General features: G+C 44.4%; 1 protein-coding gene across 13 annotated transcripts in view; it reads right to left on the bottom strand.

The window, feature by feature from the left end:
• MYCBP2 (MYC binding protein 2) overlaps positions 1–22,882 on the bottom strand; it is a 149,426-nt gene that overhangs the window by 23,280 nt on the left and 103,264 nt on the right. For all 13 annotated transcript variants that reach the window (XM_032226680.1, XM_032226682.1, XM_032226684.1 and 10 more), the window contains 8 exons: positions 12,827–14,479; positions 12,208–12,377; positions 11,288–11,532; positions 9,489–9,656; positions 8,067–8,224; positions 5,166–5,365; positions 2,677–2,826; positions 984–1,144 (listed from right to left, as the gene is read on the bottom strand). In XM_032226680.1, the coding sequence (XP_032082571.1) occupies positions 984–1,144; positions 2,677–2,826; positions 5,166–5,365; positions 8,067–8,224; positions 9,489–9,656; positions 11,288–11,532; positions 12,208–12,377; positions 12,827–14,479 (2,905 nt within the window). The remainder of the gene's footprint in view (positions 1–983; positions 1,145–2,676; positions 2,827–5,165; positions 5,366–8,066; positions 8,225–9,488; positions 9,657–11,287; positions 11,533–12,207; positions 12,378–12,826; positions 14,480–22,882) is intronic.

The raw sequence follows: 22,882 nt of genomic DNA, 5'->3' as shown, positions 1-22,882 counted from the left end.
AAATGCTCAGGTTGTTTGTAGTGTTTTCCCTCCTTCCTCTACTGAATGGGAATAAAATAACCAAATTCTCCAAAAAAGTCTCATTGTGGCAACATGGGCTGCAAAAATAATAAAATATATAATAAAATAATAAAATAATAAAAATAATAAAATAATAAAAAATAATAAAATAATAAAATAATAAAATAAATAATAAAATAATAAAATAAATAATAAAATAATAAAATAATAAAGTAAAGTAAAATAATAAAGTGGAGTAAAATAAAATAAATAAAGTAAATAAAATAAAAAAACCAATAAGTAAAATAAAATAAATAAAATAATCAAATAAAATAAAATAATCAAATAAAATAAATAAAATAATCAAATAAAATAAAATAATCAAATAAAATAAAATAATCAAATAAAATAAAATAATCAAATAAAATAAATAAAATAAAATAATAAAGAAAAGTAAAATAAAATTAAATAAATAGAGTAAAGTAAAGTAAAATAAATAAAGTAAATAAAGTAAATTAAATAAAAAATAAAATAAAAAGATCTGGAAGGGCATTGCTGAAATTTGGCCAATGGGATAACAAATTCTGATAACGCATCTGGGAAAATGGGTGATGTTTTGAAAGGTAGAAGGGGGGGTAGATGCTCTTCTAAGCAGCTCTGGGACCCCCTTCCCACCAGTAAACATCCAGCAATGGACTCCAAAGCGGTGAAATGGAACGACCAGGCAGGGCCATCAGAATACTTATGTGTTCCTCAAATGAGGGCTGGGCCCAGAAGAAGCCTTCCAAAGTAACTCACCCCCAGGCTGACCGTATCACTAAGGTCAAGTTGGAAGAGTTGCAAGAGCCAGCACACAAAACACCAGGGAGACCCACAGTCAAAAGCCCGGCTATCATCATCACCACAGCCAAGTTTTCCTAGTGAAATTTTGGCTCTGCCCCTAAACATGTGGAGCCTGCCTGCCTGCCCCCGGACCAGCCCACCTCAGTGCCATCTGCTGTAACGAACTTCCGCTCGGCAGCAACATCATCAGGTCAGAGATGGTCTGGAGCAGACGGTGAAAAGTGTGTGGGAGCGGATGTGCGGCTTCTCCAGCAATCACGATATCCGACAACGGATGCTCGCAAACCCGTGTGTCCTTTTCCTACGCATCAAGCACAAGTAGCATTGAATTAGTTATTTCACGCTGCTCCACCCTGAGGTTCTCCCAAGGAGGCTTCTGACACACGCACACACACAGACACAGCTGTAAAGCAGCGAGCTGAACTTCATAAAGCAGTTGTCAGGCCTGCAGTGATTTTTCTTTTGGACATTAGGCCTGCCACACTTCCTATTATTCTACTATGCATTTTCTATTGTGGGAAAATGGGAGGGAGGATATTATATAGTTGGATGGTATGTATCCGTCACAAAATTCTTTTGAGAAAGCCAAGGTCATCCTTTATCTCTGCAACTGGCTGGAACTGGATGGATGGAACTGCCAGGATGGCAGTGGAAGATGGGACCATGTGATGGACTTGTGGATGTCGGGGCAAGATCTTGAACTTTCAACTGGATGGGAAAACTGCGAAGCTTTCAGATGTGGGTTTTCCCAGATGAGCCAACATGGATCTCTTAATAAATTGGAAATTTGAGGAATACTTTGCCTTGGACTCTGATTTACTTTTGGATGCTATTTGGAACCCTGACAACAGTAAGATCCATATCAAAGAATAGCAAGCTAAATAAGACAAATCCAAACCTTTAAATAACCTACAAAAGCAGCACAAACAATTTAAACCTAAAAGGAAAAAAATTTTTTCTTAAAGGCCCGCTTTTAGCATAACGGAAATATGCTGAAGAAAAGCGAAGAATCAATGATTCTGAGTCTTCATTCTTAAAAAGATCCATCCTTTTCAAAAACCTGAGGGAAAAATATTGCATTTCATGACATTCCTTCTTTATTGATTTCAAAACAGCCGTCTTGCTGAAGTACCACCACGTTTTTTAAATGTGACAATGGGCCAGTCCATTTTCCTAGCTATTTTATGCATTGACTAATTTAAGCCATTCTCTCTGGAATTCTCTCTGGCCTAAAAAAGGCCACCATCTGTCAAAGAAGTGACAGAAGCCCTGACTTTGAGAAAATCTAATTTCTCACAAAGTGAGTAAGGAAACTTGACTGGCATACCCTGTTTCCCCGAAAATAAGACCTCCCCGGATAATAAGCTCGATCAGGCTTTTGAGTGCATGTGCTAAAATAAGCCCTCCCCTGAAAATATTGCAACACAGCAGCAACCACGAGGTGACTCCGCTTGCCGCCTCCTGGACCTCAGAAATAATAAGACCTTCCTGAAAATAAGGCCAAATGCTTATTTGGGGGATCAAAAGAAAATAAGACCCTGTCTTATTTTTGGGGAAACACAGTATTTACACCCTGGCAAAGCTACAGCTGCTGTATCTATGCACCCACACAGCACACTCTCTCTTTGGGTTACAAATTAGTCTTTGAAATAGTCTCCACAAAGGAACCATGTGTGATCCGTAGATTGCTGTAAAAAAAAACCCCAAACAGGATATTTTTTTTCGCCCCTACCTTGATACAACTATTCTAAGAGAGAGAGAAAAATGCACAGTGGTTTTCCAAACATGTAAACAAAAATTGTTTGTAAAGATCATGCAATCCCTTTGATTTACTTGTTCAATGGCTTCCTTGTTGGCTTTGTTTTCCTCATCTTCTTCTTCCTCAGCCTCTACAGGGGCTGGAGTAAGAGAGGCCACAAAATGCCAAAGAATGTCATGGAGGGACGTGGTTTGTATGACGTTGCAGAGGAGCCAGTTAAAAGCCTAGGAAAACAAGAAGAGGAAATGCCAGGCTTTTGGAAAACAAACCCTATTCAATTCATCAGAGCAAGACAAGCGCCTACTAAATATGTAGACCTTCAAAGAGAGAATCAACCAGCTAAAAAGGGTACAAAAAGACCCAACCCCTTCCCCACCAGCAACCAGTTGAGGGTAGATTGTCTCCAAGATTAATATCAGACCAACAATTACAAAGTAAACAACACCCCAATCAAGGAATTGCCAAAAAATGGGTGGAAGCTAATCAAGGAGAGAAGCAACCTAGAATTAAGGAGAAATTTCCTAACAGTGAGAACAATTAACCAGTGGAATGGCTTGCCTTCAGAAGCTGTAGGTGCTCCATCACTGGAGGTTATAAAGAAGAGACTGGACAATCACTGGTAGAGGGCCTCCTGCTTGAGCAGGGGGTTGGACTAGAAGACCTCCAAGGTCCCTTCCAACTTTATTCTGATTGAAAGTCAACACTAAATAGCCAATTTAAAGAACCACCAGGACCACTCCCACACAGGGCAAGCCATTACAATATAAACTGAGAGCAAACCTCACTCCTTACTAGCACTGATGATGTTGCTTAATTTGGGTAAGGAAACTTCTGCAAAAAAAACCAACCAAGCTCAGAGAGCACCAAGCACCCCTCGAGTCAACCCTGAGCTACAAATATTCTTCTTTATTGGTATGTGGACCCTGTCATGTTTTCATCTTCCTGTACCTCAGTTAGGAAGATCAACTGTGGATGCGCAGGCCTGGCACAGCGCCTGTGAGAAGGATCTGTGTGGACCAACAAACGGATATGAACAAGTAATAGCAGTGCGGAAGCAGCAGCTATTCGGCCAACACAGTTATGGATCGCACAAACCGAGACAATAGGAATTGTCTTGGGGAAAAAAAAGCTGCTAGAGCGGGCATAGCTGCTTCCAACTGAGGGAGGGATCTTCTGGAATCTTGGATGATCCCAGATGCTACTGATTTAAGCTTGAGAATGCTCCCATGCCAGGGAGTTCCTTGCCACACCATGGTTTTTCTCTCTACTAAAATTTTGAATGAATACTTTAGTTGACCAAGTGTGATTTAGACACACAAGGAATTTGTCTCTGGTGCAGAAGAAGATCTCGGTGTGCATGCAAAGCAACATCACCACCACCATCATAATACCAATAAGAGGGGAGGAGTAAAGATGATAAGAAGATAAGTGATAATACTACAGCAATACTATCTGTGTAAATATACATAGACATTAGACAGCACTGTGAGAATTAGGGGTTCGATAGAGTGATGGCATGGGGGAAAAAAAACTGTCCCCGTGTCTTTGCATGCAATGGCCTATAGGGCCATCCCGAAGGGAGGAGTTGAAACAGTTTAGGTCCAGGATGTGAGGGGTCTGTAAATATTTTCTCAGCCCTTCTTCCACAATGTGGAAGTGTGGAACATTTTTCTATTTTAATTTTCTTCTATTTCCGTATGGAACAACCTCTTGCAGAAGAACAACAATGTTCTGACCTAGGCTTCCCAAGAGCACAAAAGCAAACTCCAGGTACCAACAAAAATCCCTTTTATTAATTTCCTGTGAATTCTGCTCATTCACATCCAGCAAAGTCTTTCAAGGGAGGATTTACAGTCACAGACCTTATCTGGCTTGGACAGCTGCCAGGCCAATATCTGCAAAACTCAGCAAGTAGTCTCGGAGAGTCACAAACCAATTAAGCGAACAAATTGTCTCCTGCAAACTCCACTCCCCTTTTGCTCCTCTTTTATTTCCTCTGGGAGGGGCCATTCATCGACCACCTGTGACCTTACTCCCAAATCAACCCCTGTTCTTTAGCTGTTCCCGTCATCTGGTAACGCATGCAAACACTGGGAACAGGCTCCAGCTGTTCGTCTGACTCACTGGATATCTGACTCTGAAGGCAGCTGATAACTGGCATACAGCTCTGGCCTCATCTCTGCCTCCGACACACAGCCCTCATCAGAGCCTTCCCCAGATTCCAGGACTGGCCCATGTTCCTCCCCAACTTCCTCACTGTCTGAATCAGCTGCCAGCTCCACTGGCGGGCCACGGCAAACACTAGGCACTGAATCTAGGCACAAATTTTGCACAAGACACTAAAGACTGCTTCAGTGGCAACGTAAGAAGTTGAGGAGATGGCAATACAGTATGTCAGCGACTTGTGTCAGATATTTAGCTTTCCTCCATGTCAAAGGTTTCGACTTTTAATTTCCCCAATGCCTTTGGGGTGAACCACGAGCAGTAAAATCAGCTCATGCTTTTATAAGCAGAAGTCCTGCTGGTGCATCATTTACCAACAAGGCGATTCGTATTAATTTACCTCCATAGCAAACACCCGGCAAGCTGATTTTCTTAGAGCTTGTTTCATGGCTATTTCGAGTCCTTCCAAATCATGATGCTGAATTACAAATGCCAGAACGGGCCACTGGAAGTTTCTCTCTCCTCTGGAAAGAGAGCTGTGGGCGGAGATTAACCGAGAGAGTTCAGGAGATGGATGTCTCAGAAGAGAGGAGCCCACTTCTATTTGAAGGCAGAAACAGACGGAAACATTACAGGAATAGCTTTCAGGCAGACGGTCAACATCAAACTCCTATCAAACTAGAAACATTGCGCATGGTTATCTGACACACTGGTCTCAGAAATGTCAATGGCTGCCTTTACAGTCAAACCAGGGGTGAAATGCTCTGAAGTCTGCTACCAGTCCACTTTGCGTGCATGCGCACCACAGGCGCTAAGAAACAGTTTCTCAGTCTGCAAAGGTAAGTAGAATGGGGGGAGGGGGAGGGAGACAGCTGTGCCGCGCGATTTACATTCGCCAAAAAGCAGAATTTTCTGCTTTCTAGCGAATATAAATTGCGCGGCACAGCTCATTATCGCACAGCTGATCATCGGAAACTTTTTAAAAAACCCTTTAAAGCATTTTTACTACCTATTCGCCCGAACTGGTAGTAGAAAAATGCTGAAAAAAGTTTTTTAAAAGTTCCGATGATCTGCTGTGCAACTATCAGCTGTGCTGCGTGATTTCTAGCGAATATAAATTGCGTGGCACAGCTGATTGTCACACAGCTGACAACCGGTTTGGGTGAACCGGTAGCATTTTTTACTACCGGTTTGGGTGAACCGGTAGCATTTTTTACTACCGGTTTGGGTGAACCGGTAGCATTTTTTACTACCAGTTTGGGTGAACCGGAAGCATTTTTTACTACCGGTTTGGGTGAACCGGTAGCATTTTTTACTACCGGTTTGGGTGAACCGGTAGCATTTTTTACTACCGGTTTGGGTGAACCGGTAGCATTTTTTACTAATGGTTTGGGTGAACCGGAAGCATTTTTTACTACCGGTTTGGGTGAACCGGTAGCATTTTTTACTACCGGTTTGGGTGAACCGGTAGCATTTTTTACTACCGGTTTGGGTGAACCGGTAGCATTTTTTACTACCGGTTTGGGTGAACCGGTAGCATTTTTTACTACCGGTTTGGGTGACCCGTTAGCATTTTTTTACTACTGGTTCGGCCAAACCAGCAGCATTTCACCCAAGCCAACATCTTGGTTTTCAGTGCTTAAGAACTGAGATGCTATCAACCTTGGCCCGTTTCTCACGTTGGGTATTACGCATGTAAATCATCCCAAACATTGAATGATTTGCCAAGAAACTGGCCATATCTAAATTGCTTTGGGGAAACTGGCCTTAATGGGTACTCATGTAAGGCCCTGGATTCGAACTCTGAGAGGGAGATTCTTTGCAGCAATACCATCTCAGGATTTCTGGCTCTCCTCTGAAGGGGATTTTTTGGGGGGGTGGGAGGGGAAGGCTGCCTCTGATCCAGCTGCAGCCTGCCTATCAGCTCCCACAGCTATGCGAATGCCTCCAAAATGGAAAGCAGAGCAAGCACAACATCTGTAGCACAGATGCTGTGTAGCAGCACCGATGGCCATGAAAAGCAGCATTCTACTTCCTTGCGGAGGTCTTCTGGGATATTCTCACCTTCTTCCTAGTGACTGGTGAAAGGCCTCCCTGGCAGTGCTGCCCGCTTGCAGGTAAGGCAAGAAGTGGAAAGTGCAGAAGGTAGAGAGGAGGAGGAAGAGGAATTTCTTCATCCTCTACAGTAGGGGTGTCAAACTCAAGGCCCGCGGGCCAGATCTGACCCACAGGGTGCTTTACCTTGTCCCTTTCTCCTTTCCTGTCCCTTCTTGCATGCTCAAATGCAAAAGGGGAAACATTTCTCCTTTTGTTTCGTTTTTAGTTTGTTTTGATAGCCCTCTGCCAGCAAAAATGGAGCTCAGGGAGGGCACACTCTGTTTTCAGCCGTGATGGCCTCCTGCAAACCTCTGCCAGCAAAAGCGAGGTATGGGGAGGCCACGCATGACCCCCGAGCTCCATTTTCACTGGCAGAGGCACCGTGAGCTGGTCTTTTGCTATTTCCAGGCTGGCCCCGCGAGCCAGATCTGACCCACAGGGTGCACACGGGGCCAGCCTGGAAATAGCAAAAGACCAGCTCACGGTGCCTCTGCCAGTGAAAATGGAGCTCGGGGGTCATGCATGGCCTCCCCATACCTCGCTTTTGCTGGCAGAGGTTTGCAGGAGGCCATTGCGGCTGAAAACAGAGTGTGCCCTCCCTGAGCTCCATTTTTGCTGGCAGAGGGCTATCAAAACAAACTAAAAACGAAACAAAAGGAGAAATGTTTCCCCTTTTGCATTTGAGCATGCAAGAAGGGACAGGAAAGGAGAAAGGGACAAGGGAAAGACAAAGTAAAAAAAGGAATGATGGGAAGAGAGCAAGGAAGGAAAAATAAGGAAAGAGGAGAAGGAAGAAGAAAGGAGAAAGAAGAAGGAAGAAGGAAGAAAAAAGAAGAGAAGGAAGGAAGGAGATTATAATGAGAGTGAGTGAGGGTCTCAGGGAAGTCCAGTCTTAGAACTTGGCCACCACAGGTGCCCCTGACACGAGTAACGTCAAGCTGGCCACACCCACCCCGGCCCCCCATGGTCAAACACAACCCTGATGCAGTCCTCAATGAAATTGAGTTTGACACCGCTGCTCTACAGGGCCGCGTGAGTGTGGGGGAGAAGATGGCCATCCCTAAGGGCACATCTGGAGCTTTGTGGGTGTGGTCTGTCCTGGGTTTGGAAGCACAGCAGTGTGGGCCTGTGCCAAGTCTGAGATGGAGATGAACACGGCTCAAGTGTTCCACCCCAATTCCCCGAGAGAAAGATGCTTTCTCACCTGCATCTCCACTGTTAACTCTCCTTCTGGGGATGGCCTTGACCCGGGCAGGCAGAATGGAGTGAGGCTTGTCATATTCTGATGCAACGACAGAATAGGATCTTTGGAAAACGGTACGCTTTGCAAGGTCTGTGTCTGTAATAGGACTGGTCTCTAAACTGGAAGAAGAACAGAAGTGATTCCGATTTTCAAGCCATGTTGGCACTCCAAATACACACAAACATGTATAACCCAGAGAGCTTCTTTCAGTGTTCACTCGTCAGAGAATACCGTATTTTTCGGAGTACAAGATGCACCAGAGTATAAGATGCACCAGATTTTGAAGAGGCAAATTAAAAAAAAAAGTTTTTGCACTCTGCAGACCTCCCAAAAATGGCCTGTTTTTCACAAAAACGGGCCGGATTTTTTTCAAAAGAAAAGAAAAGAAAAGGGCATGAATAGCCTTTAGGAGGCTTGTAGAGTACTCTTGGGGGTGGGCCCCACAAAAACGAGCAAAAGATGGCCTGTTTTTTTGTGAAAACAGGTCTGTTTTTTATTTTAAAAAAGGGCATGCATAGCCTTTCGAAGGCTTATAGAGTGCTCCTGGGGGCTGGGGGGGGGGGAATTGAGCAAAAATCAGCCTGTTTTTCACTCATTTCTGCCCTCCCCAGCCCCCAGGAGCTCTCTGAAAGCCTCCTACAGGCTCTGCACGGCCATTTTTGTGAAGGGGGCGGGGTTTTGGAAGGCAAAAAAATGCTATATTCAGTGTATAAGACACACTCAAGATTTTCAGCCTCTTTTTTGAGGGAAAAAATACAGTATGTAATTCTAATGATAAACTATAAGCAGATATTAGGAGGGAAGAATAAACATTCACCATTAGGTAATTACACAGATAACCATCCATGTTCCCACAATCAATGTCTCTTCCTTTAGAAAAGTGCTGCATTGGGTTTTGCCTGCCTAGTGTGCATTTGAGTATTTTAGAGCAGAACGTAAAAGTCATCCAGACGGACACAACCAAATGCTTTATTTAGGATGATGTGAGTCCTTTTCCACGATCAGGCACTGAATTATTATTCTTTCAATAAAATTTTCTGGTTGAAAATTGGTATGGTGACAATTAGTGCACAAACTCAAGCTTGAATCCTGTTCAGCTCAGGATTGCCTTCCTTTCAAATAAATATGGCAGCATTTAGCAATAGCAACAGCATTTAGACTTGTATATCATTTCACAAAGCTTTACAGCCCTCTCAGTTTACAGAGTCAGCAGATAATCTGCGTTCCTATTTTACCAACCTCGGAAGGCTGAGTCAGCCTTCAGCTGGTCAGGATCGAACTGCTGACAGTTGGCAGAGTTAGCCTGCAGTACTGCATTCTAACCACCACGCCACCCTGGCTCTTAGAAGTAGATCAGCATATGTTAATATCAGAATGGAGTACCTTGGTGGCATGGATTTCATGTTGCTTTCTGGCTCCTCAAATACATTAGGACTGGCATCCGGAGTAACAGATATATAAGGCGCAGGCACTGACGTTGAACGCAAATATCTCATCTCATCTTGAAAGAGGTTCTCATCTTGATAGCCCACAAAGTTTTCGTGATGATGCCTGACCCCAAAAAATAACAGTAATGCACATCGGTAAAATCAAATGTTTATATCCGTGGGGTGTCAGATGAGGAGTCGGCGTGGGGGTCAGGGTCAGCATCAAGGCAACCTGAGAGCTCTGATGGGGAAGAGAGAATGGAGCTGGCAGACAGAGACAGAGACGGAGCCTGGGCTGTCCGTCAGCCCTCAGAGGGAGAGTCAACAGTCCCAAGGTCTAGAGGTGGCTGATGAGGAAGAGGAGGAACAGCTGGGTCCAGTGCCTGACGCGCCAACGGCAAAGGAGAGGAGAGCAGTGGAAATCCGTGGGCTGATCCTTGGGAAGGAAGAGCAACCACTGCTAGCAAATGTCCACCCTACCTCTGGGGATAAAAGGCAGGGGGTGGAGATGAATAGATGTGGCAGACAACTATTTATCTCCCTTGCCAGACAGACTTGTTAGCCGGCGATATTTACCCTGAAGGGAACTCAATTCGGTGAAGTGGAATCCAAGCTGAAATAATAATGATGAATTTGTGAAATAATAATGATGAATCTGTCTAGTAACCTAGAGAGAATTATTTTGCATCTCTTTAGGCTGGACTGAGTTAAAAAACTGAACCAGTCCAGTCAGAGGAGGCGTGGCTGGCAATTTGCATAACTCAGTCTCTAGGCTAATGGACAAAGTTAACCCATGCTTGGATTCCCCAAGCAGCGCACAGGAGAAGAGAAACTTTTTGCCGTGGCTGCTGGCGCTCCTGATAAAAGGAATCATTGCTTCAACTACAGAGGCTTTGTTGTGTTTGGGGAGCTTGGTCAGAACATTGGGAATACAAAGCCTTCCAGTGAGACAGAGGGGTTGACAAGAATATGAGAAAGATTAGAAACCCTTTTGGATTATATATAAAGGTTAATAATAGTAATAATAAAAAAGAATTAAGTTAGATTTAGTTAAGTCTTGATTACTAGGGGGAAAAATGATATGATGCAGGATATAGTCAAATAAAGGAGGGATAATGATAATAACGTGTGTGTGTGTGTGTGTATGTATGTATGTATGTACGTACGTACGTACGTACAATATAAGGAAATGAGATGTAAATTGTAAACAGCGATTTGGAAAGGATGGAAAATTTTGTTATTAAATATTATAGATGTTTAGCTGGAATAGGACATAAGGATTTAGTGTCATTGGAGGATTGTAATGTAATGTAATGCCAGTATGTGGCTATGTATTAAACCTTGGTATATTTTATGATGGACATTTAAACAACTATAGTCAAATGAAAATGGAGGTATGATGACGGTAATATGTATAAATATCGGAGTTAAAATACTTGAGTTAATATAAATTATGCTTGATGACTACGGAAGAGAAGCACGAAGGTTTTTTGAAACCAACTGATACACTTTCTACAGTATGTAAAAAAGGAAGATTTTATGTGTTATGTTTGTTTTGAAAATTAAAACTAAAAAAAAAACTAAAAAAAAAAGAATATGAGAAGGTCATCCTAGACTGGTATCCATAAAACCGCATGGCTGTCTTTATGTAGCACTTGGAGTCGAGATTAGCTCAAGGGGGAAACATCTTTCCAATTTGATTTAGTGATTCTCATAAACATGGACATTAAAAAAAACCAGCTCCATTGCTCTTACCTGGCTAATGTTTGAAGATAGAGGCAAGGCATTTTCACGGGGAAATCCTCAGAAATGCCTTCCTTGACGCTGGGAAGCTGGGACTGGAATGGCTTGGATGGGTGGTAGCACAAAATCGAGGGCTCAGCGGCGCTGCTCAAGGCCAGCAAGAACAGGGCATTCCCTTTGATCACTTGGTGGGCTTCCATGGTGGGCAAGGCACGGGGGGTCTTCACCTGCGTTGGCTTCCTTCTCGACTGTTTGACCTATAAAGAAATAAGTTGAGACCGGCTACCTGAGAGCAGAGCCCAAGTAGGCCTTTGGTACTCAAAAGTGGTCGTCTATATGTCTTGTGTGCTGAGATCTTCCCTCTCTGTCCACAAAGGATCTGCTTGTCTTGTGACCAGAGGTGGTATTCAGCCAGTTCTGACCGGTTCTGGGGAACCGGTAGCGGAAATTGTGAGTAGTTCGGAGAACCGGCAAACACCACCTCTGGCTGGCTATCTATTTGCTGCCTCCCGAGCCCCAGCTAATCGGCTGGGTCTTCTTCTGTTGCTCTGCACAGGAGAACAGAGCTGGAAAGTTGGTTAGTGGGCTGGGGAGGGAATGGAGATTTTACAGTATCCTTCCCCTGGAATGGGGTGGGAAGGGAATGGAGATTTTGAAGTATCCTTCCCTCAGAAGTGGAGAGGGAATAGGAATTTTGCAGTATCCTTCCCCTGTGACGCCCACCAAGCCACACTACGCCCACAGAACCGGTAGTAAAAACATTGAACCCCACCAACGCTTGTGACTCTGTGAAATGGCTCTTGGGCCAAGGGTCCTCTTTCTAAGGATCTGGACCCCCAGGGATGAGAGCGAGAATCCTAGATTTGGGCTGGAATCCTTAAAAGATCGCCCAGCAGGACCCAACTGGCTTGGGAGAAGCAAAGGAGATCTACCTTTTCCCTCGCTGCCGCCTGCTTTTCACGGAGGTATTTTTCTCGGCACCGATCACAGACAAGGTACCATGTGCTTCCTCCGACGCCACCGTCGCCACAGTTCCCGGCCCATCCTCCGCAAAAGTGTCCGATGCTGTTGTAGCCCTGTCCGTCTGCATACCGGCCACAACCTTAAAGCAAAGAAGGTCACTTTAGCATGCACAAGATGAGGGTCAGCCACCTGGGTGCAAGGAAGCTAGATTGAAACATTCCCTGAGAGCCACCCTCTTCAGCCTGGGTTTAATGCAAGAGGAAAAGGCCAAGGATGGCTCAAGTCAAGGCAAGGCTTAATGGTGAACTAACATGCCCGTGGGCACTTGCTTCCCTACTTTATACAGGTAGTCCTTGACTTACAACATTTTGTTTTCCTTGCACAGCACCTCATTTGGAAAATATTTACATGGCAGCTTTCCAAACTAGATAAGGTCTGTGGTCATAAATACGCCTTTGAAAGACTGTTTACCAGGCGTTTGCGGAATGTGAATGAGAGGGATTCATTTAATAAAAGGGGTTCTGCTTGGGACCAGGAATCTGCCTTATGCTTTTGGGGGAAGCCTAGGTCAGTACACAGCCCTCTTACCTGGATGTGCTTGTCTCATGTGATAGGTCACCGGATACGGGTGGGACTCCCCACACAATTCACATATGGTGTCTTTCTCCGGACGCTCCCCGGCAAGCTGAGCCATTTCCCCAAAGAGATTTCCCCGGGGTCTGGCCTCCACCTTCTCCTTCTTCTTCTTCTCCTTTTTGGACTTCTTGTTCTCTTTCTCGCTTTCTTTCTTCTTCAGCACCGCACAGGACCCAGGGCTCGGGAAGATCATGTTCTGGGAAGCTGCCTTGATGGTCGCCAGAGAAATGTCTTCCCAAAAAGCGACCAGGTGCTGCAGCGTTAACGGCAGAGGCGACTTGGTCTTCAGCGGCGGGTGGCCGGAGCTATCGAAGGGAGTTGCTTCAGACTTTCCGTCCTCGCAGCGTTCGTGAAGAGGCGGCTCTTTCAGCATCGACAAGACCTTGTTCTTGTTGATGCTCCCCATTTTGGAGATGTCCGGCCCGTGTGGGGATATGTTGAACATGTTGAGGGCGGAGGATATTTCCAGCGAGTGCCGGTTCTTCAGCTTGGTTTCCTTCTCTTCAGCCGGCGCCTGGCTGAGGTTGCTCCGGATGGGGGCGTGCTCTTTGGAAAGCTCAGGGTTGAACTTCAAAAAGGAGGAGCAGGCCATTGCGTCGTGGACAATGCCTTCGTGCCACAGGAAGGATGCAAAGACGGTCCTGGCACATTCGGCGACCGAAGGAGACATGGCTGGTTTGGCCGGCTCAACTGACCGGGCTCCTTCACCTTTAAACAGGCAGACTGACCTCTCCTTTTTGGGCCTGGCATGCCTGTTGGCGCACTTCCGGCCCGTTTTGGGAGATGCCCTTGTGTCCTGCTCCTCTCTCAGAGGGGCCTTCCCTATGCTGAAGTGAACTTTGTTCAAGCCCTCCTCCAGGCTGCTGCAATCAGAGTTGTTTTCCTCGCATATGGTGTTGGTCACGCTGTTCGTTTTCAGTGTGCTGGACGTGCACACCTCGACAACTTCGCTGTGAAGGTTTTCTTGCACCACGTGAGGAGAAGGGGCTCGGTTTTCTGTCTCGGCCCCAGATCTCCCTTCCTTGGGTGCCATTTTGGGCTTTGGCGAAGTGGATCTTCCCCGTATGGGTTCGGTGAGAGGCACCTTCTTTTTACGAAGGGTGTCCGGGTCCAGCGTGTAAGAATCCGATTTAGATCGCTCCCGAGGAGGGTCGAGCTTCGTCTTCACCGGGGTTGAGGGTTTCTGAGGAAGAAGGGGCTTCTCGTGAGGAGAAGATGACCTCCGAGAACCAGCGCCAGATGTGCAGGATTTCCCCGATGAGGCGGTCTTTGGAGAAGGGGCCCGAGTTCCCGGGCCTGGGGACTCGGCCCGAAGGGAAGGCGCTGTCCTCCCCTCAGATCTTAAGGTCTGAAGCGTGTTGTGATTTGGGGACAATGATCTGCTGTGGGAATCGGATCTCAGCTTGGCAGTGTCCGATTTCAGCATCAGAGACTCGCTGGCCGACAGGCTCTCTGTGTTCCGAGGCTTCTTCTGGTCGGCAACGGTGTGGCCCCAACGCCCGTCCGATTTAGGGGTCCTGCTTTCCCCCCGATATTTTAAGGCCACGTCTGCCTTCCCTGCTGGAGAAACTGATCTAGCAGCTGCAGTAAAATTCAGCCTGTCACCTGTACAATAAATGTTATAATTGGATTAATAAATGAAAGATTAGTTAAGCCAAACCTTACCATATTGACCCATCATAGAAATTCATTTCACAGTGTTCTCGCAACACCAGAAAACACACACAACTGCTACAGAGAAGTTTCCAGTACTATAGGGAAGAGAGAAAAATATTGACTAAATAGTATATTATAGTCAGATCCCCAAGCGAAACTCAGTTGTGCAAATTTTGAGCTCCTGTCTCTCAAAAACTGCTTCTTGGTACCAGTAACTGATCCAGAATTACTGTATTTTTCGGAATATAAGACACACCTTTTTTCTTCAAAAAAGAGGATGAAAATCTGGGTGCGTCTTATACACTAAATACAGCATTTTTTGGCCTCCCCAAACCCCAGCCCCTTCACCAAAATGGCCATGCATAGCCTTTAGGAGGCTTTCAGGGTGCTCCTGGAGGTTGGGGAGGGCAAAAACGAGTGAAAAATGAGGCATTTTTGCTCGTTTTTGCTCCCCTAGCCCCCAGGAGCACTCTACAAGCTCCCAAAGCCTATGCATGTCCTGTTTTTTGTGAAAAATGAGCCTGTTTTTGGCTCGTTTTTGCCCCCCCCCAGCCCCCAGGAGCACTTTGCAAGCCTCTCAAACTGTCTGCATGCCCCGTTTTTCACAAAAAAATGAAATGTGCAGAGCGTTTGGGAGGCCTGCAGAGTGCATTTTATTTTTTAAAAAATTTACCTCTTCAAAATCTTAATGCGTCTTATACCCTGGTGTGTCTTATACTCTGAAAAATATGGTACATGGTGGCAGAAGAGATCACAGCAGTAGGATTGGGAGACCAAGAGGGGATTGGAAGTCCCTTTCTATTTCCAAGACGCCCATCTGGATTTAGGAAACCTCTGATGACCAGTGGTCAAGCCTGCTCACATCTTAACAACACCGGCTACACATTCCAGGGCAGGAAAGGGAAGTGTCCTTTTCTCAAGCCAGGATGAACCCACTTATGGTCAAGAATTGGAGGTGATGTCTTAAGAACAGGGACATCACGGTGCACACTGGGAGGAGACAAAGGTGTCAGGGTTCTGACCGATGCCCTAATTAATGTTTGTCTGGAGCCAAGCTTTTGGCCTCTGACATGGGTTCTCTTGGCCCCCTTGCCTTCCTGTTTCAGAGAATCTGACCCAGAGAACTGGGGAGGCTTGCAGAATTATTGAGGGGGGAAATGAAGAGGTGGGGGGAGGTAAGAAAATGGCTTAACTGGAAGCTCCACAGATCTTTCAGCTTACTTTGGAATCCAATGCAGGACTGCTTTTTTAAGGCATCAGATTAAAAATGTTCCATAGTGTCCATGACAAAACAAAAATTCTGTGACCGTCAAAACCGCGCCCGACTAAACCGCGTCGCTGACGTCATCAACAGGGCGACAACAGCCAGCACGGAGAAAGAAGGGCGCTTTAAATAACGCTTTGAAAGCAAGCCGATTTAACTTAAGGTAAGGGTTAGGTTTAGGTTTAGGGTTATGTTTAGGGTTAGGGTTAGGTTAAGGGTTAGGGTTAGGTTAAGGGTTAGGGTTAGGTTAAGGGTTAGGGTTAGGTTAAGGGTTAGGATTAGGATTAGGTTTAGGGTTAGGTTAAGGTTTAGGTTTAGGGTTAGGTTTAGGATTAGGTTTAGGGGGGTTAGGTTTAGGTTTAGGGGTTAATTTTAGGTTTAGGGTTTACAGCGTGCTTCTGTCTCTGCGCTGTTGCCGCCCTGTTGATGATGTCAGCGACACGGTTTAGTCGAGCGCGGTTTTGTCGGTGAACCCAAAAATTCTATGGAGCTTCTCATTTGTCCAGGTCATGGTTGTCCCTAAGGTGCTTTTATTTTAAAGGAAACTGAAGCTTCTTCAGTTCTTGGATGAGAAGCAAAACATCTTAAAAGATAAATCAGAAAGTCCAGTTGGTTTTTAAAATAAAAGCACCTTTGGGAAGCATAGCTACAAGGTGTCTCTATGCATATTTTAATAAACACAAGAACTACAAGATGCTGAAAAGGTAAAAACAGTTATTTCAAGACATTAGGAAGCATTTTTTTAAATTCAGTAGTGACCTACCATATTTTTCGGAGTATAAGACGCACCTTTTTCCCTCAAAAAAGAGGCTGAAAATCTGGGTGGATCTTATACACTGAATACAGCATTTTTTCCTCCCGAAACCCCACCCCCTTTACCAAAATGGCCATGCATAGCTTTTAGAAGGCTTTCAGAGAGCTTCTGGGGGCTGGGGAGGGCAGAAATGAGCAAAAAACAGGTAGTTTTTTCCTCAATTCCCCCCCAAGCCCCCAGGAACCCTCTATAAGCCTCCATAATGCTATGCATGCTCCTTTTTTGGCGAAAAATGGCCCCGTTTTTGCAAAAAACAGGCCGTTTGATCGTTTTTGGTCCCCCCCCCACCAGGAGCACTCTACAAGCCTCCTAAGGACTATTCATGCCCCCTTTTTTTAAAAAAAAACAGGCCCGTTTTGGCAGGTTTGCAAAGTGCAAAATCCTTTTTTTGGGGGGGGGGCTCTTCAAAACCTTGGTGCATCTTATACTCTGGTGCGTCTTATACTCTGGTGCGTCTTATACTCCGAAAAATATGATACATATCCTATCAAAGCAGGAATTTGCCAAAAAGATTTACAAGAGTTACGCTATTCGGTGCTGATATTATTAAGCGGTTCTTAATATGTTAAAGATGGCTTCGTTGCCAGTCAGCCACGTTCAAAATGATTTGCAGGAAAGATATTGTACAATTTAAAATTAAAAGAAGCATGTTATCAAGTAGCGAAAGACAGTTCTCTATTTGACTCCACTCTGTTCAGCAGCTGCTATTGAACAATTAAATCAGACTATAAAGAGAGAGTGCCCGGATTCATTTATAGCAAAGGCTAAGAGGACATAGCAAACCATTCAGACTCTTATTATGTCCATTCAAGGTGGGACACAACTAGATAAGAAATTTCTACGGAGATTCTCAGTCATCCAGGTCATAGTTGTCCCAAAGGTACTTTTTCAAGAGGCAACTGGACTCTCCTATTTTTCTTTGAAGACGTTTCGCTTCTCATCCAAGAAGCTTCTTCTGCTCTGACTGGAGGGAGGGGAATGGAAGAATTTATTCTCCTTGCAGACAGCTGGTCATTTGCATTCTTTTTAGAGAGTCACTGAGGCCACTTGGAGGTTTGTCTGTGTCCCGCAAATGACCAGCTCTGAGTATAAAGTATAAATCCTTCCATTCCCCTCCTTCCAGTCAGTATAAATCCTGAGTATAAATCCTTCCATTCCCCTCCTTCCAGTCAGAGCTGAAGAAGCTTCTTGGATGAGAAGCGAAACGTCTTCGAAGAAAAACAGGGAAGTCCAGTTGCCTGTTGGAAAAAGCACCTTTGGGACAACTAGACAAGAAGTGTTTCTTCACATCCTTTGGGTTTGCACAGGTGTGCGGACTATTGTGTTTGGGCGTTAAAATCGCAGAGGCCCGTGCTGCTGATAGTTGGAACACCTCTCCTGTACAGCAGAAGCCACGGTCTGACATGTCAGCCAAGCCACTCTTGAGCCTACACAGAAGCGTTTTGGAGCTGAATGGAATGAGATGGACTGGCAGGAAAAAAACACCTCGCGTCCCGGGACAGAGGGGCCCCCTTCTGAGCAAGCGTGTCCAGCAGCATGCATACCCACCCTGCAGCTTGTATGAGAGAGATGAGAGAGCGGAGGCAGGCACGGGAGCATCGCTACTTTGGTCAATGCGCTCACGACAAGCAAGGCCGCGGGGTGGAGTTTCTAGAGGGGAAGACAGTGGCACACAAGGAGCACAGATTGAAAGGGGAAAAGAAAAGACAAGTAAAACCAGCAAAGCAAAGCAAAGCAAAACCAGAGCCGGATATATATATTTATTTATTTTCTGGGACCAAAATTCAACACACTTTCATTCACCGTTTAAGAGCCGTTCTAGAAGCCTCAAACAATAAATTTAGAATTTAGAATAACTGAGTTGGAAGGGACCTTGGAAGTCTTCTAATCCGACCCAATAGCAATAGCAATAACAGTAGACTTATATACCGCTTCATAGGGCTTTCAGCCCTCTCTAAGCGGTTTACAGAGTCAGCATATTGCCCCCAACAACAATCCGGGTCCTCATTTTACCCACCTCGGAAGGATGGAAGGCTGAGTCAACCCTGAGCCGGTGAGATTTGAACCGCTGAACTGCTGATCTAGCAGTCAGCCTGCAGTGCTGTATTTAACCACTGCGCCACCTTGGGTCCTTGACCCCCCTGTTCAGGCAGGAAACGCTATACTATTTCAAACAAATGGTTGTCCAATCTCTTCTTTAAAACTCCCACTATTGGAACATTCACAATTTCTGGAGGCAGGTTGTTCCACTGGTTAATTGATCTAACTGTCAAGAAAATTTCTTCTTAGTTCTAGGTTGCTTCTCTCCTTGATTAGCTTTCATTCATTGCTTTTTATCCTGCCCCTCAGGTGCTTTGGACAATAGCTTGACTCCCTCTACTTTGTGCCAGCCCCTGAAACACTGCTATCATGTCACCCCTAGTCCTCCTTTTCATCAAACTAAGCACCCCCAATTCCAGCAACTGTTCTTTGTATGTTTTAGCCTCCGGTCCCCTAATCATCTCTGTTGCTCTTCTCTGCACTCTTTCTAGAGTCTCAATATCTTTTTTACATCTAGTGTGGTTTCTCAACAGGGCATTATGGAAAAGCAAGCCCGATTTTTAGAGCAGCAGCAAATATTTCAGGAGTCTTTAGCAATGGCTCAGTACATAATGCAGACTTTTACACAATTTTCCCTGTGTCCTTTTATTGGTAAATTCTGGGAAAGACCATATAGCCTAGTATTATTCTGAATATTTTCTGTTTTGCCTTTAGGCAGGAATGCTGTTGTCTTACGGAGTAAGAAAAAAAAAACAATTAAACATGCAAAACATTAATTGTACGACAATCATCTGTTCTTTTGAAGTAGGGTCAGCTGCTTCTGTACATTTGCCTTTTAGATCCTTCCAGGCCAGTCCTGCTCTCTGTGACCTGGGCAAAGAGTGAGAGGACATCCAGAAAGAAAAATGTTCATCTCTGCTAATGGAACAGGAACAGGAACAGGAACAAGGGAACTAAGGCTTTGGGTTTCCACAAGAGATTCACGTGACCCTTTTTAATATTTTCCAACACATTTCTGAGTTCTTCTGTGTTTGCCTAAACTACAACCTTCTGTAGATCAGGGAGGGGACCGATCTTACTTGCCCAAATGTCAAAATGAAAGAACTGCTGAATTTTCTAGCAGCTACTCTGCACTCTGCACCACCGTCCTTGTCTTTTAACAAATGTCCTTTTGTGGTTCCTTCCGATTCGGAACTCGTGTGAGTAGGAAGTGCTGTAAAGATAAGTAAAGCTGCTTCGGAGGCACTAAAGGATCCTCTGGTTAGAGTTTGACTCAGGATGTGCAAGCAGTAGGGACTTCTCAATCACAACCATTCTGGATACAAAGTCCTACTTTACAGTACAGGTAGTCCTTGACTTATGACCACGCTTGAGCCTCCAATGCCTATTGCTACGCAAGAACAGTTGCTAAATGGGTTTTGCTCCATTTGACGACCTTTCTTGCCACGGTTGTTAAGTGAGTCCTTGCGGCTGTTCAATTGGTAACGCACTTGTTACGTGAATCTGGCTTCTCCCATTGACTTTCTGCTTATCAGAAAGTCGCCAAAGGTGATCACACGGCACTGGGATGTTGTAACCGTCATAAATACATGTCAATTGTCAAGCACTGGATTTTGACAGTGTGACCAGGGGGATGCTGTGATGGTCGTGTGTTAGTCACTTTCTCCAGTGCCATTGTAAACTTAGAATGGTCACTAAACAAATGGTTATAAGGAATCCTTGGTGCTCTCTGAGCTAGCTTAGCGCTAGCAATAGCACTTAGACTTATATATCGCTTCATATTGCTTTGCAGCCCTCTCTAAGCCGTTTACAGAGTCAGCCTCTTGCCCCCAACAATCTGGGTCCTCATTTGACCCACCTTGGAAGGACGGAAGGCTGAGTCAACCTTGAGCCTGGTGAGATTTGAACTGTCAAACTGCAGCAGCCAGCGGTCAGCAGAAGTAGCCTGCAGTACTGCACTCTAATCACTGTGCCACCGTGGCTCTTACTAACACTGATGATGTTACCTAGTTAGGGTAATGAAACATCTGCAAGAAAACAAGCAAGCTCTGAGAGCACCAAGGACCTCTCATTTCATCCCTGAGCTACAAATACTCTCCTTTATTGGAATGGCTGTAAGTCAAGGACTATGTATATTCAGATATCTGTAACGTTTTCCCCACAGTGCAGAGCATATGGGTGGGTGAGAAGGAGAAGACAGCAGCCAGCTTTCTCTAAAGAAGGGATTGGGTCTACAGCGAGAGTAAAGATTAAACCACAAATGCTTGAGTCTAAAACATTAACCCAAATAAATGCACTGGGATTTCCTTACACATATTGTAAACATGTACAGGAAGAGCTAAACTGTCACCGGGCACAGTTCCTGCTACAGAAGAGAAAATGCTACTCTTCTTTTGATCATCACATAATACTCTCTTCACATAAAGTGCTCATCGGTCCATGGCAAAAACAAACCAGAAATATTCAAAGTGTATTTAAGGGCTGGTGTTGCATTTTCTCCCAGTTAAAGTGACAGGGGAAAGGAAAGAGTTTCTTAGACAGAAAAGGATTTCTGTGCTTCCCCTGATCCCATTCATTTTCAGCTAAGTTTATAAAAACCGTATCTTTTTTTTTTCAAAACCACATGCAAAGACATATTTAACGTATCTTATACTTTAGCTTTCAGCTGTGCAAGAATACAGGGAAAAAGGACTAAAAAAGTAAATAAGAGTTTGATTTCCTTTTCAAAGCAGTTGAAAGGTGTATATATGTGAGTGAGTGTGTGTGTGTGTGTAAAATTTCCACAAGTCTTGTAAGCATGGAAATTATTTCCTTAATGCTTCTATTAGGCCTCTACCAAACTACAGCTGTTTCTTGCAATGTGATCAATAATTTGCTATTACATGAGCTATCCATAAGTCGGATTAGGTATTCCCATCAATGCAACAGGACACAAAAGCTATATAAGTTTATATAAGTTATATGTTTGAGGGCCAAAGTTAAGAAGAGGCAAATAAGAAATAGGGGGTAAGATTTCTTAAGCTGAAATGTTTTCCTTTCCTTTTTATTCTATTTCCTTTCTCTTCTAAAGCTGTATCATCTTGTCAGAAATGCTCACAATACTCTTATTGTGAATGAAGACTCCATGAGAATCATATAAACTGAACCAGTGGACAGCACAAATCAGAATTTGCAGGTCACTTGCACATGGAGCAAGCCAAACAAATTAAATTAAATTCTTCTAAGATTGAATTGCTTTTTATCAGTAAACAGTCAGCATACTCTTGGTAGCTTTCCTGGATGGATTCACAGGTGGTCTGTGATCTTGGGAGTTATGCTGGAGTAAATCTTAATACTATGGCCTCAGACTGGAAGCAGAATTATCATCACCCAATATTTTAAGAAGATATAGCACTAGAAAGCTAAGGAAGTACCCCTTGACTCAGAAGTTTTACGTGCTGTCAAGTAATTTTCTGTTACAAATGGATAGTTTGGCATCATAATTCACTTTCATTTCCACCTATAGCTCTAATAAAAAGAGAATTGGGCACAGATTTGAAGATATTCAAAGTTTCTACTTCAGATCTGCGTAAGATTTCAGATACACAATGATTAAAATCCATTGTGTTGGCTCCGTGTTGTATTTCAAGAAGGGGAACTACTATCCTTTCCATATAGATCTTTTGAAGAGAAGAGGGGGAAAAATAACCTTCTGCTCTGAGCATTAATGAGGATTTTAAGCAAACTGATCCATTCACTTGTAAACAAAAAAGTCTAATCAATACCAAGGCAATCAGCAGAGCATCCTTGATGCCCAAAAGTGTTAGCTGGCTCATTAATTGCACATGTACTATTATTTTTGGGGGGGGGCTGAGGGTTGTTTTTAAACTATCTACTGAGGAATCCAAAAACCTAAACCTAGAGACTTGTCACATCCCTTATACCAAGGGTGTCAAACTCACGTCGTCATGTGACGTATCACAACTTTTCCTCCCTTCGCTAAATGAGGCAAGGGTGTGGCCAGTGTGTGACGCATCCGGGCCGTGAGTTTCAGAGCCCAGCTTTATACCCTCTGATGAAGCCAAGGAGGACAGAAGGGATCCACGTAACCAAACATGATCCTCTATTTTCTCTTACTTATGGATTCTCTTTCCTGTGTTATCACTTTGGAAATGCTTCCTGAGGTTTATTTCCACTAAGTGGCCAAAGTCTCCAGAAATAATGGGTGGTAAGCAGTACACTTGGGAATCTTATG

The sequence above is a fragment of the Thamnophis elegans genome, chromosome 11, assembly GCF_009769535.1.
Source record: "Thamnophis elegans isolate rThaEle1 chromosome 11, rThaEle1.pri, whole genome shotgun sequence".
NCBI lineage: Eukaryota > Metazoa > Chordata > Lepidosauria > Squamata > Colubridae > Thamnophis > Thamnophis elegans.
This window is presented reverse-complemented; position numbering and strand designations above follow the sequence as displayed.